This window comes from Ambystoma mexicanum, chromosome 3p (genome assembly GCF_040938575.1).
Source record: "Ambystoma mexicanum isolate Mex_15411 chromosome 3p, UKY_AmexF1_1, whole genome shotgun sequence".
NCBI classification, from domain to species: domain Eukaryota; kingdom Metazoa; phylum Chordata; class Amphibia; order Caudata; family Ambystomatidae; genus Ambystoma; species Ambystoma mexicanum.
Window position 1 is genome coordinate 1,235,561,777 of NC_090925.1, and position 13,314 is coordinate 1,235,575,090.

Below are 13,314 nucleotides of genomic sequence, written 5' to 3' on the forward strand. Positions count from 1 at the left end.
ACTGATGGGAGAGGGACAAGCCTGCCAGCTGCCATCTCCCACCCTCCCAAACTGCCACTCTGCACAGTCAACCTTGTGAACAGTCCCAAGGCTCCCCAGCCCACAGTCTCTCACACCTCTACACCCACAAACAGCTCCCCACAAAGCCAGAAACGCACAGGAGCAAGGCACCTGCCCAACACAGGAATCCGAAACAGCTTACTTGGCCTGCTTCTCTGCCTGATGAACACACCTGTAAGCGCACTCTGGAAATGGACAGAGCATGCTTCCAGGGTATTTGATAGGTCAGACACCCACTGACCATTAGCATGACCGTGAGCATGTGCTTCCGGGGCTACATTCGGATGGGATATGCACAGGTTTGCATCGTATCCCACAAATATCCCCCATCCACAGAGCCCCCACTCCCGGCATCCGTTAGCGCAACCCCCCCCACACCTCAACAGGGCATACTCTCTAGTTTGAAGACTGCGGGTGTAGTGTGCGCTTTTGGGGCATGTGTGTTAGGATAGTTTTTCTAAAGTCCACACAAGGGACTTTATAAAACTATGCCTTTAGGCAATACAGTAAACTTCAACTCTTAGTATAGACCTGTACTACACAATTTGGTAGCGTGAACAGATCAGTCAGGCTTTTCTTAGAAGGGAGAGCTGTACGAAGGTACAAAGAACTTGGAGCATACATATGTGTTATGTAAGATTTTCAATATTTGTGATAAATCTTCCTCTCCTATGTCAACCCCAGAACATTTTACTTTTTTCCTGGGTGAGTGGGAATTTTGTTACTGTTTTTTTATGGGCAACCTTTTTATGTCTCTCCATAGTGTATGTATGGACTTGTAGTTCCCTATAACCTTTAGGCTATATGCATTTAACTATGGCAAGCACAAGGCATCTTATGTGAAGTGTTGCTGGGTTGCCTTCGGGCTTCCTTTTTTTAATTTCTCTTAACTATACCTTGCGGGGGGAACTACTATTCCCATGGGTAAAGTGGGATTTCCACCCCCTTTACTTTTTATATACGAGACCAGCACATACCACCTTATGTGGAGTGCTGGGGAGATAAATGGTATCTTCTTTCTCACTGACCGGTTAACATGTTTGTTACAATGGCAAGCTTACTCTGGTACCCGATGAAGAACGAATGCCGCCGGTCGGATCCTCTTCACACTCTCGGTCTAGCACTCTGGTGAGGGGACATCTGGGATTTGAATTGTCTCTCTGGAGGTCCACCAGCGTTTCGGCGTGAATCTGACTGTAAAAGGGTGCCAAATCCACAGAGCCACGAGAAACCTGGAAGAATCCTTTGCTGGAAGCCAACTCTCCAACTGCTAATGCAAGTTGCCAGCCAGTGTCTATTTTTTCAGTCGCCAGACCAAGAATCCAGGGACCGGGTCTGTGCTGCTGCATCCTGAAGGCTGCCACCCAGAAGCTCTCCTTCTCTCCTATGTTCCTGTGTGGGCTTGGGTAATACTTAACTTAAGCTTTGTGTGAATCCTGTGAGGCTGAGTGGGTGATTTGTGTGGTTGGGAGTTTGCCCATACCGTTCGCCCAGGCTTAATGCTGGGACGGATTTAGAGAGCCTTCTGTGAAGTCGCTGAACACTTCTGAACCCTATCCTGACCACACTACAGCTGGCTCCAAGAAAAGGGAAGGACTATAAAAGATAAGGCTTCTGTTGTGAAAACTATAGCAAGTGTGAAAGTACTTACTTGTAAAGGAGTTAGTGTGGTAACGGTATCTCTGAAACAGAATAAGTTACTAAGTGTTACAAAAGTTATTACTCATCTTGAAGTTCCTGGTTGCGCCTTTAGAAAGTATATACATTGCTTTACTTACTTTGACAAGTGTTCTACTCTTCTTAAAAGTAAGTGTGTTGGTACTGTTTTATTATTCTTAACTGAATGAGTGTAAAAGCTTACCAATAGGGTTTGCCTACCTTGAATTATTGGGTGTTCTTAAGTGTACTATTGGGTTTTGCTTTCCATGATCTGCTTAGTGCATTTCTAAAACAGTCTTGTAGTAATACTTAACTATGAATTGCTCTTAAAAATATACTAGGTTACTTGCTTACCTTGAAATACCTTGCGTATTTCTAAAAGTGTATAACTGGGTTATGCTTTCCATGAACTGCAATAGGGCACTTCTAAAATAGACGAACAAGTTACTTTCTTACCTGGTAACGTTCTTTCGATGGGATGGTCCGACGATGTATTCCATATCTATGACATGTAATCAGCACAGCTGTGGTGATTACATGTCATAGATATGGAATACGTCGGAGGACCCAATCCCCTCGAAATAAGAGTTCTTGCTTCCCTCAGAAAAGTATCATTGGTGAAACTGTCTATTCCTATGATTAGAAATAGTGTACTAGGTTAAACCTCAATAGGTTATACTGACCTTGAAGTACTGCTGCTCTTCTAAAACTAATACTGGTCTGTGCTTTCCCCAAACTGTTCTAGGGCACTCCTAATAGTTTACTGTATTCATACCTAGCTTTAGGCCTCTAGGTAGTATACAGGTTAAGTTACTGCCTTTGAACTGTGTTCTTAAAAGTGATATTGGTCAGGTAACTGTATCCATTCTTGAAAGAAGAAAAGTTACACAGGTTGCAAGAGATACTTGTAACCAATGTTGGTATAACAGACTCTGAAAATGAAGAACACTGTTATAACACATAGGGCCTAATAGCCTTAATTAAATTAATGTAATCTAAAAGAAACCTACTGTACTTCCCCCTCCCCCCCTAAGAATAGCTTCATGCCATTCCGAATGTGTTATAGGTTTGACTCACCTTGACTGCTTATGATAATCTAAATAAGGTTATACTTTGGATTGTATACCATAAGTATCAAGGTGTTTTTTTAAATAAAACTTTTTTTACGGTATGTGATGGTAATTAACTTTCCCAAGATTGATCTGGGCATACTTGCGGGCCAGCTGATAACGCACAACACCATTGGGTTGCAATATGGGACACAAGCTATTCCAGAGGCTCTGGTATCAGAAGAGTCAAGGATGAAAGATCCATACGAGACGCTGCAAACTGCAAGTGGGATAGACACTTCTCCCGAAATTGAATTTGGAAGACCAGACCCCCTCAGTCCATGCTGATGGGTAGTACAGACAATTAATGTCTGCAGTAATTCAATATCTAGGATGGAGTAGACCTGCACCACATTTTGAGCAGGATGATCTAACAGATATTTTAGATAAGGGACCCGAGGACCACCATATTCTTCCTTTCCATATAGCCTTACAAAGGCGGGTCAGTGCCAATTGTCAAGCAAATGCAGGACTTCAAAGCAATGACCCCCTTTTATATAAGCAAGCATCTCACTCCAGAAAGTATAGTGGTACAGGCCGCCACATCTACATCAAAATAAACTGCATACCAGACGATTTGTGAGAGGACACAATCCATTAAGTTACTTACCTCGTGGTAACTTTCGTTTGGATGTTCCTCACACTTATTCCTCAGCCCAAACCTATCCCGCAGTACAATTTTCTTTTTATTGCAGTTTACATACTTTCAGGGTGAAACACTGCCTTACGTAAGGTACACCCAAAAAGAATACTGAAAGTATGCATAAAAACTGAACTGAAGCCAACGGTTGCAGCACGTGCTATATGTACAGTGATGACGTCAACATCGAGTCGACAGGCATCGACACAGCACCTCGGTGGAATCCTTTGCATTCATTCACCTGTACCATGGAGTCTGTCCCCTCCATAGCTCTTAAAAACATTGGTGTTTTATACTGCAGCACACAGATCCTTATGGGCAGTGTTGCTGGGAACCCTTAGGGTCCTCCTTTAAGATTCTTTTTCTAAATTCTCAAGTAACTACAGTTACTAATGAGAGATACTCAGTGTCACTCCCAAAACTCTATGGCCCGAGAAATTAGCACACACCACCTTCAGTGGAATACATTATAAGTTACTCACCGTAATGACTAAGGCACTCTTAGTCCATAGTCTTCTTTCCTCCATACTGCATGGGCGATTACAACTGAATGTAGCCCCAGGGTGAAGTGGAGACCCCCCTTAAGCAAATAGGATCCTGAGAACCGCCTGTCCGAAAGCTGCATCAAATATAGAGCCGGCATCCAAACAGTAATGCTTGCAGAAAGCTGAGAGAGTGGCCCAAGTGGCCGCCCTGCTTATGACTTGCTAAAGGGACATGGCGCTGGAATGCGATGGCTGTTGCCTTGGCCCTGACTGCGTGGGCGTGTATGGTGGCCGGAAGTGGCTTGTGCTGGCCCTCGTACGCCTCTTTGATGGCAGAGACCATCCAGTGGGATATGGAAGACCTAGAGGCCCGATAGCCTGGTCTTGAGCCTCCGAAAGTGAGGAACAGGGCGTCCGATTTGCGGAAGCTTTTGTCCTGTCCAAGTAAAATTTCAGGGCACGTCTGACATCCAGGCACTGCAGCACTCTCTGTGCTTCGTCCTAGGGATCAGCAAAAAACGTAGGAAGGACTATTTCCTCATTCAGTGGAAAGCAGACGGACCTTGGGCAGGAGTGCTGGTGTGTCCGCAGGACTACTTTGTCCTTGTGAAAGGTAGTATATGGTTCAGAGGCGACCAGCGTCTGGATTTCGCCAATTCTACGAGCCGAGGTGAGTCCGACTAGCAAGGCCATCTTGATGGTGACCAGCCTGATGTCAGCGGACACCATTGGCCCGAACGGTTTGTGCGCCGGGGCACCCAAGACTATGTTGAGGTCCCACACCGGGTGCAGCCTCTTGACGGGCGGGTAGGGCCTCATTAGCCCCGTCAAATGTTTGATGATGGGATTGGAGGAGAGGATCCCCCTCCTCAGAGTTCCTGTAAGCTCCGATGGCTGTGAGGTATGTACGGTAAGTGTCAACCTGCATGCCAGAGTGGGCGAGGTGCGCCGAGAAAGAGCACGTCGCTCAAAGTACATGCCAGTGGATCAATGCCTTTGGAGTCTGCCCAGTGGCAGAATCTGGTCCATTTGCTTTTATACTGGGCCCTGGTAGCCTTGCTCATTGCGCCCTGAACGATTTCCAGATTAGCCTGCGAGAGGCTGAGGTGCAGCAGCGTTACTTGCTCAGAAACCACGCTGTGAGGGCTAGTTTCTTTGACATTGGGTGGATTACCTTGCCCCCCCTGCTGCGCAAGAAGATGTGCGGGGCCTGTCGGGAGATGAATCAGGGGCTTCTCCGAGAGGCTGAAGAGCTCCAAAAACCATAGCCTGGCCGGCCACCATGGAGCCATCAGAATGCTGAGTTGGTGAGACTCCTTGATCTTGCAAATTACTCTGTGAATCAGTGGAGTGGGCGGAAAGACGTAAGCCCTCATGCCGTTCAACTGAAACCAAAATGCATCGCCCAGGGAGCCGGGACCCTGTCCCTGCCAGGAGGCGAACTGAGAGTACATCTTGTGCCAGGTGGCAAAAAGACCCACTTGGGGATGACCCCACTTGTTGAAGATCTCCTGAATAACAAGGTTGTTTAGCTGCCACTCGCAATTGTCCGCTCCCAGCCTGGTGAGCCTGTCCGCCACCAGGTTGGATTCCCCCGGGAGATGGACTGCCGTGAGGTAGATGTTTTCCAGGGCCCATTCCCACATGCTGATTGCCAGTCTGCACAGAGGAGGGGATCTGGTGCCTCCCTGCTTGTTGACATAGTACATGCTGGTCGAGTTGTCTGTCTGGATGAGGACAACCTTGCCCCTGAGAAGTGGTAGGAATGCCCCGAGTGCTAGCCAGATGGCGTTCAGCTCTAGCCAACTGATGTGGCATTCCTGTTACTGTCGAGTCCAGGGGCAGTGGACAGAGAGATCGTCCAAGGTGGCTCCTCAGCCCTCGAGTGAGGAATCTGTGGGGACGGTGCCCTCTGGGGTGGGCGTCCAGAAGGGCTTGCCTGTCCGTAGGTTGCAGTCCCTGGATTACCATGTTAGGTACGGGTGGAGGAATGGAGGATCGTTGATCATCTCAGATTGAGAGGAGCTGCTGGTTCCATGAGGCCACGAAGTGCAGCTGAATCCTCCTCCTCTTCAGTCTCGTGTTCGGGTTGGCTAATAGGACCACCTCCAAAAGATCCAGGAGATGTGGGTACCACCATGCCAGGGTCGCTTTATCTGCTGAGGAAGCGGTTGGCGGCCCTCTTGATGGCACAGATCTTGTCCTCCGACGGAAACACTTTCTCGGAGCACGTGTCTACAAATCACTGGGATAGCTTACTCAAGTCTTACTGCCAGTAGGACTTTAGTAAAAAACTCTCCTAACAGTTACAAAAGAAAGTACAAGGGACAAAGTATCCGTGCAACACGTCACGGTAAGGTGATGTGTGCAGTTTAAAAATAACAGGAACTGGCTGGCTATGGTGGCCTAATGAAGAATGGGGGTGAAAGAAGTGCCGATTGGAGTCTGCTCCTTGTTGCTAGAGCTTTGCTGTTATTTGGCCTTGGATTTTTATTGGCTTTTTTTGTGGCTCTTAACGCCATCTACGCTTTGCCAAACAAAAGTTCACGATTGGTTTGTTTGACAATTATGCTTACGTTTCAGGCTTGAAATCTGCCCAACTGAGACAACCAGGTTTCATAAGGATAGCCGTCCCAAACTCCCCACTGCATCCTCTTCTGCTGAATACTCCTGCTGATCGTATGCCTAATCACCCCGTTTATATAAATAACCACGACCGTCTGTCCACGCTTATGAAAGTGCATCTGAATGTGTTCTCACTTTGGGCTGACGCATCTCAGTGCTTGCGTCTTGGCATCTTTATCGGCTCATTGTCTCCTATAAATGACAACAGTAGCCATTGCCGTTAGTCCCTTGCGTCGTGTCCTGGCAGTACACAGTGGTGGTCCAGTAGTCGGTGGGTCTGGGTGTCCAGATGTCAGGAAACCCGATCCGGGCCACCGTAGGACTGAGGTCACCTCTACACACTGCAGCCCCTGGACTTCCTCCAATGGAACCAAGACATAAATCCAGAAGGTCCAGCGATTTCAGTAATTCCTAGGGTGTTCCGAGAGAATCAGAGTACAGGGGTGACTAAACATAACCGTTTTGGTGCCAAGTCTCCTTAGGGGTGAATGGGCTACAAGTCAGAGCCCCTTTTTTCTCTTCCTGGCATAGCCATGAACAGTGGTTCTGGACTGGTTTCTGCCCCTCGGTCTCTCTAAGGTGGATGTAATTAGAGAGGGTTGTTAAATACTTTCCTCGTGTTTGTAGAAAGATTTGGAACAATTACAACTTATGTGACGTCTTCGGTACCGAGGAGCTTGATGTTGTACTTCAGTACCAGAGGTTTCACATGCAGTAGCCGACATAGCTGTGGCACATACAGGGGGTCCTGAGTGTACTGAGAGCACCCCGGAGGAGTGCGCCTCTTTGAAAGAACCCATGCCTGGTCGGTTTACCGAGTCATTAGAGCGTTTCCCTGGTACCGTAGTAATTTTGTCTGGAGTAAATAATTATTCTGCTACCAGGTGGATCTTCTCAGACCCATTCCCACCTGGAGGAACCAACACTTTCCCACCTGGTACTAGTGTTTTCCCACCCATAGGTACTCTGGTGAAGACGCTCAGTGTTTCCCTCTGAACGGTCCCGTGAAGACCTCCGAATTGAGGAGGCAGTCTTCCCTTGAAAACACATACCTCACCCGAAGGTACGACCCCCCCCTTAACAATGTCGGCCTCCCTTCTGTTCCGTACTAAGTCTTCGGTACTGGTCCCAGCTGTGACATGGAGAGAAGACGAGTCCGCAGAGACCGCAGGTGAATCCCACAGCAAAAGACAATTACTCACCGGGTGATGTATACCCAAACACCGGACGGAAGCCTTATGGGATCGGCCGAGAAATGCTTCCGGCAATGGATACTACAATGCTTGAATCCAGTCGCATACGGCATAAGCAGAGGGAGGCACCATAAATTGAAATAAAAACGAAAAGCCAATTGCTAAGGAAAAAAGGGATGGACAGCAAAAAGTAACATCCCAAAAAAAGGGAGTCACAGCGAAGTAAAATTCTGACCCGCCCAGTAGGCGGAAAACAGGATCTGGGTGTGGAATGGCGGTGACGTAGGGGTAAGGTGTGGGCACGACGCGCAGAGGGAAGCACGCGTGACGTAGGCCCCACGCCTTCAAAGTGATAGCTATCTTTTGCGGCCAGCTTTTCCGGCACGCCTGTGGATGCAGGCGTTCCCAACCAGTTGGCAAGTAAGGAGGGCCAGGACCAAAGAGAAATATGTCTCTTAGTAAACCATGTTCTGTTACCCCACTTACAACATTCAGAGATAAAAATCATGCCACAATTTTCATAAGAATATGATTATAATGAAGATGGTATGATGTAGAACTTTCTGGATGGGTCTTGGAAACAGACCATATTGGAGTTTAAGTAGAAATCGTTCAAGGAGAATCTTCTATTAAGGATGTATAAGGTCACTCAAACCTCTGTATACAGGATGATTACTGAAGACTTTCCACAGTATTAGTAGAAGTGTGTTTGTTCAGGAACACTCAACTTACAAAGCATACCTGTGGAGGTCGATGGTGTACAGTGAGTTGTGGCCCTCCAGATCCCAGGTTCATTCCATTATTCACCACATATGCAGTCTGAGGCATTCGGACAGTCACTCCTAAAGTCCCAAAAAAAACAGATACACCATATCAAAACAGAACTATGATAGAACTGGCAGGCCCTATGTAATGTTAAGCTTTGTAGTCAAATGGCCCAAATTTCAGTAGCCCTAGGGTTTAAATTCTCTGCAATTCACAAGTAAAGCAATAGTGCTGAGGTTTCCATCTCATCAAAACCCAGCCACAGGCATATATAACTTCTCTAGATTGAGCCTATTTTTTTAAAGCTATCTACTTTTATGAACAAGCTGGTAACTTCATAAAAACTATACTTTAAAAAAGAGATTGGAAAATAGTATGTAGGGACTAATATTCATAGTCTTTCCACCAAACTTGTAGGATATTGTTCCTGGGAAGGGCACTGGAAAAACTAAGCAAAGCAGCTTTATAAATTAAAATGGAAAGTATGCCCGACTCCCATCCCCAGCACCACTCCTACCTCTCGCATGCAACAAGATGTAAAAGAGAGTAGGTTTGTTCTCAGTACAATTTTGGAGACTTAATGGTGGCGTGATGGCTATATGAAGGAAAGCAGACTTGACTAGGAGTACAGTAGTTAGTTACTTTGTTTCTTCAGAGCTAGGTTTGCGCTATAAAAAAAAAATATGACTGCACTAGTCCTCGGGATAGCCCTGCTTTTCAGATGGGCATCTTTTTTGCACAACGTTAAGACAATAAAAATGCACTTGTTTTCCCGGTGGACTTTCTGAATAGAAAGGAACAGGATCCAGTACAACACACAATAGCAGTTTCAATGCATTTATTGCAGGGTTTTCTTTTTAGGGGGAAGATCCCCCCATGCCCCTCATGACCTCTGTTAAGATGGATTTTCAGAACCAGCCCTCCGGGAGGGTTCCGAGAGGTCACCCTAGTTGATGAACATGATAATTGACAGTTAAGTCCATTTTCTTTTTGCTGCTTTCCTCCCATAGACTTCTATAGGAAATCCCATATTTTTGCTATCGTTTGCTTCATGACCTGACATTTGGTGGGGGTTAAATAAACCCCTCAACGTTACTTCCCTTGCCTTATGCTTGCTCTTATGGTTGCAATGATAAGTCCCGACGATTACCAGTAATGCAAGACCATGTCTCCCTTAGTGGATTTCTTGTTTGATTAATGATGCACCCATAACTTTAAAAGTTAAGTGTGGTTAGGATACCTTGTACCCACTAACCATTTCCTTTAACTTTTTGGTTACAATAAGAATGCGCCCAGCATCGGTTGGTGGCAGCTGACATTTTTCAACTGTGAACTTTTTATTTGGGCACTTAAGCAATTTACTGCATGTTATGTAAGAGTTTTATAAATGTTAATAATCTTGCTGATCTGTGTCAACCCCAGAACATTTTGCTTGGACTTGGTAATTATTTGTCCTTGTCCCTTCCCCTCACCTAGTTTTTTGCACATGAGTTATTAAATAGACACTTATTATATACGCACAAGGGAAGGTAGGTAAATACTCTTGTAAACTAACCAATACACACAGGAATTATTAACAATACTTTTCATAGGTGACTGCTTCAATACTAGTTGGTTGCGCTTAAAATTGTTACAGAAAAAGACAGTAATGACAGTTTCACTGTTTCTGCAGAAAGGTAATGGGTTATTTAGCAGCAGTAATTCACTTCTAAGCAACACTTTTCAGGGCTTCTAATGCTCTAGCAGTCCAATTCCTAACTAGTCAAGAAATCAAAGTCAGTGTAGGATGGGAACAAAGTCTTATGCAGCAGCAGAAAAGGCAAAGTTTCTACTTTGGTTACTTTATGTAAAATAGTATAACAGTTAATACAGTGTTAAGACAGTCTTTCAGAAGTCCAACTAAGGGCTTAGTAAAACCATTCAACTGAGGCAGTACAGTACTCGACTCTTAGTAGAAGGCTGTGTTAGGTAAGAATTGGTGCAGTTCAACTGGTGTTAGGTAACCCACCTTTTAATATAGGCCTGTAACTACACAAGTTGGTAGTGTGACTGAACAGCCAGGCTCATCTTAAGAGGGGTAATGTGAGCTGTACAATGCAAACAGTAAATACAAGCGTCCAAGTAAACACACAGTTATAGTATAAATGACATTCATTACTCACCTTAATAGCATTTCTGAGGATTGTATCAGCTTAGATTCATTTGCTGTGCATATGGTCCGACATCCAGTGGTAACCGCGGAGTATTGCATCTGGTCTTTCGGGGACCGAAAAGGGACGTTGGCATAGCGTGTCTGTAACACAATCCCCATCGTGACGTGTAGTGTACCCAAAATCCCTCACGCGCCGAGGTCCCTCCAATTGTATTTTTTCTGCCATGAGGGAGCCCAAGGCTTTTGTGAGCGAGTACATGAAGAGAGAAAGTAGTAAGAAGTCTATGTTCCTTCCACCCAGAGCGGGGAGGCAGGGAGGACGCGTGTGATTCGAAGCAGATACAATCATCAGAAAGGTATTACGGTGAGTAATGCAGGTCTTCTGATACTTGTTAATCTGCCTAGAATCACATGCTGTGCACAGACTAGTGAGCAGTACCCGGGGTTGGAGGTGGGTTGTTAGAAGGAACAGTGGAGAACAGAATGAGTGTCTGAGCAATAGTGTTTTCTAAAAGGTGTGTACAGAACTCCAGATTGCCGCTTTGCAAATGGACTCTAGGGGAACATTTGCAATGAATGCTATGGAAGCCCCAGTGCCCCGAGTAGAGTGCGCTCTAGGCTTGAAGGGCAGTTCTCTCTTAGCAAGAGCGTAACAGTGTGATGCATTTGACAATCCACCTTGAGATAGCAGATTTAGAGACAGGATCCCCCTTCTCTACCAGCTGCCACTGAAACCAAAACAGTGGTTTAGTTTCCAGGACTGCCCTGCGCACATCTAGTGTGTGTAGGCTTCTTTCGGCCATGCTAGTGGGATTCTGGAAAAAGGTAGGTAGTTCGATCGATTGGTTCACATGGAACTTCGAGATGAATTTAAGTGCAAATCTGGGTTGAGTGCGCAGAACTACCTTATCCCTGTGGACTGTCACAAAAGGGTCTAGAACAGAAAGGGCCTGTAGTTCACTAACCCTTCAAATAGAAGCGATAGCCACTAGGAAGGCCATCTTGCAAGTGAGGTCTTAGACTTGCTTTATGCATTGGCTCAAAGGGAGATCCCATGAGTGGTTAAAACCACATTTAGATCCCATCCAGGAGCTGGGTGAGAAATGGGAGCATAAATCCCCTTAACCCATTCTATAAAAGCTTTAATCACCAGTATTTTCCACCACAACACCTTCTGTTGTGACGTGGTGTATGCTGAAAGAGCAGCCAGATGAATTTTTAGGGAATTGAAGACCAACCCTGTATCTAACAAATGGGTTAGGTACAGCACAATGTGTGTGTGTGAGCAATCGATAGGATTGACGCCCTTGGTATTACACCAGATGACAAACGGTTTCCATTTGCTGGAATAGCAATAGCGGGTGTTCAGTTTTCTGGCCTCCCTGAGTATGTCCATGCATCTCTGAGGGAGCTGAATGTGTCCAAACTATGACCTCAGGAGCCAGGCCGCCAAGTTCAGAGTTTGTGGGCATGGGTGTAGGGTCTGTGCCCCCCCCCCCCGTCCTGAGACATGTTGTAGGGGCAGGGTAGTTCTACTGGTGGGGAGAGGGACAATTCCATTAGATGAGCGAACCAGGGTTTGTGGGCCCACATGGGGCTACCAATATCCTTATGGTTCTTGGTGCATCTTGTGCACTATCTTGTTGAGTAGGGGAGTCAGGGGGTGGGGGGGGAGCGTAAACACATTTCCCTGACCATGTTATCCAGAGACCTTTCCCCTTGGAGCGGTTCTGGGGGTACCTGGAGGCATAGTCTTGGCATTGGGCGTTCTCCAGAGTTGTGAACAGGTCTATCTCTGGGAAGCCCCATTCTGCGAAAATGTTGGATACGAGGTCTTCGCGCAGACGCCCTTCAGATTCTACGGGCAGTGGGAAATCTCTGCTGAGCACGTCCGCTAGAAGATTGAGTTCTCCTGAAACGTGGTTCTGACAGTAGGAACATCTTGTGTCTGAGAGCCCACATCCAAATGTTCTGGGACATCTTGGATAGCCCTGGAGAGTGTGTGCCCCCTCGTTTGTTCAATACATGGCTGTGGTGCTGTCTGTCAGAACCAGCACCGTCTTCCCTTGTAGTTGCGTTTGAAAGGCTTTCAATGCCTTGAACACTGCTAATAGGTCCAGTAGATTTATATGGTTGGATGCTACTTGTGGGGACCACACTCCATGCGCTGTCTGCTGAAGCAGGTGAGGCCCCCCCTCCCCCACAACCCTGTGAGAGGCGTCTGACGTGAGTGGCTTCCATTGCAGGGGTGGTGAAGGTTTTCCCTCAACCACCACTGCAGAGAGAGAATGAGGGCTGGCGAGACAACTACCAGATCTTCCCATTGTCCACTGGGCTGACACCACTGGCTGTTGAGCCACTCTTGCATGGGACGCATGCGCAGCCGTGTGTGGCGAACCAAGTATATGCATGACGCCATCATACCTAGCAAGCGCATGGCTTTGCGTACTGTCACCTCCGACTGGCTACATATTGAGGGATCTGAAAAAGCATGTTCTGAACCCTCTCGTTTGAGGGGAAGACTAGGCCGACCTTCGTCCGGATTAGAGCCCCCAGAAATTGTTTTACTTGACTGGGGACTAGACTGCATTTTTTCTTTATGGAGAATCCCAGACTGAACAGAAGG

The 13,314-nt window shown here is 46.5% G+C and overlaps 1 protein-coding gene across 5 annotated transcripts in view; it reads right to left on the reverse strand.

The window, feature by feature from the left end:
* Positions 1-13,314, reverse strand: part of ATF7IP (activating transcription factor 7 interacting protein) — an 813,149-nt gene that overhangs the window by 22,291 nt on the left and 777,544 nt on the right. For 4 of the 5 annotated variants that reach the window (XM_069652710.1, XM_069652711.1, XM_069652713.1 and 1 more), the window contains one exon: positions 8,504-8,613. In XM_069652710.1, coding sequence (XP_069508811.1) covers positions 8,504-8,613 — 110 coding nt within the window. The remainder of the gene's footprint in view (positions 1-8,503; positions 8,614-13,314) is intronic. The other variant, XM_069652709.1, reaches the window with a different exon arrangement.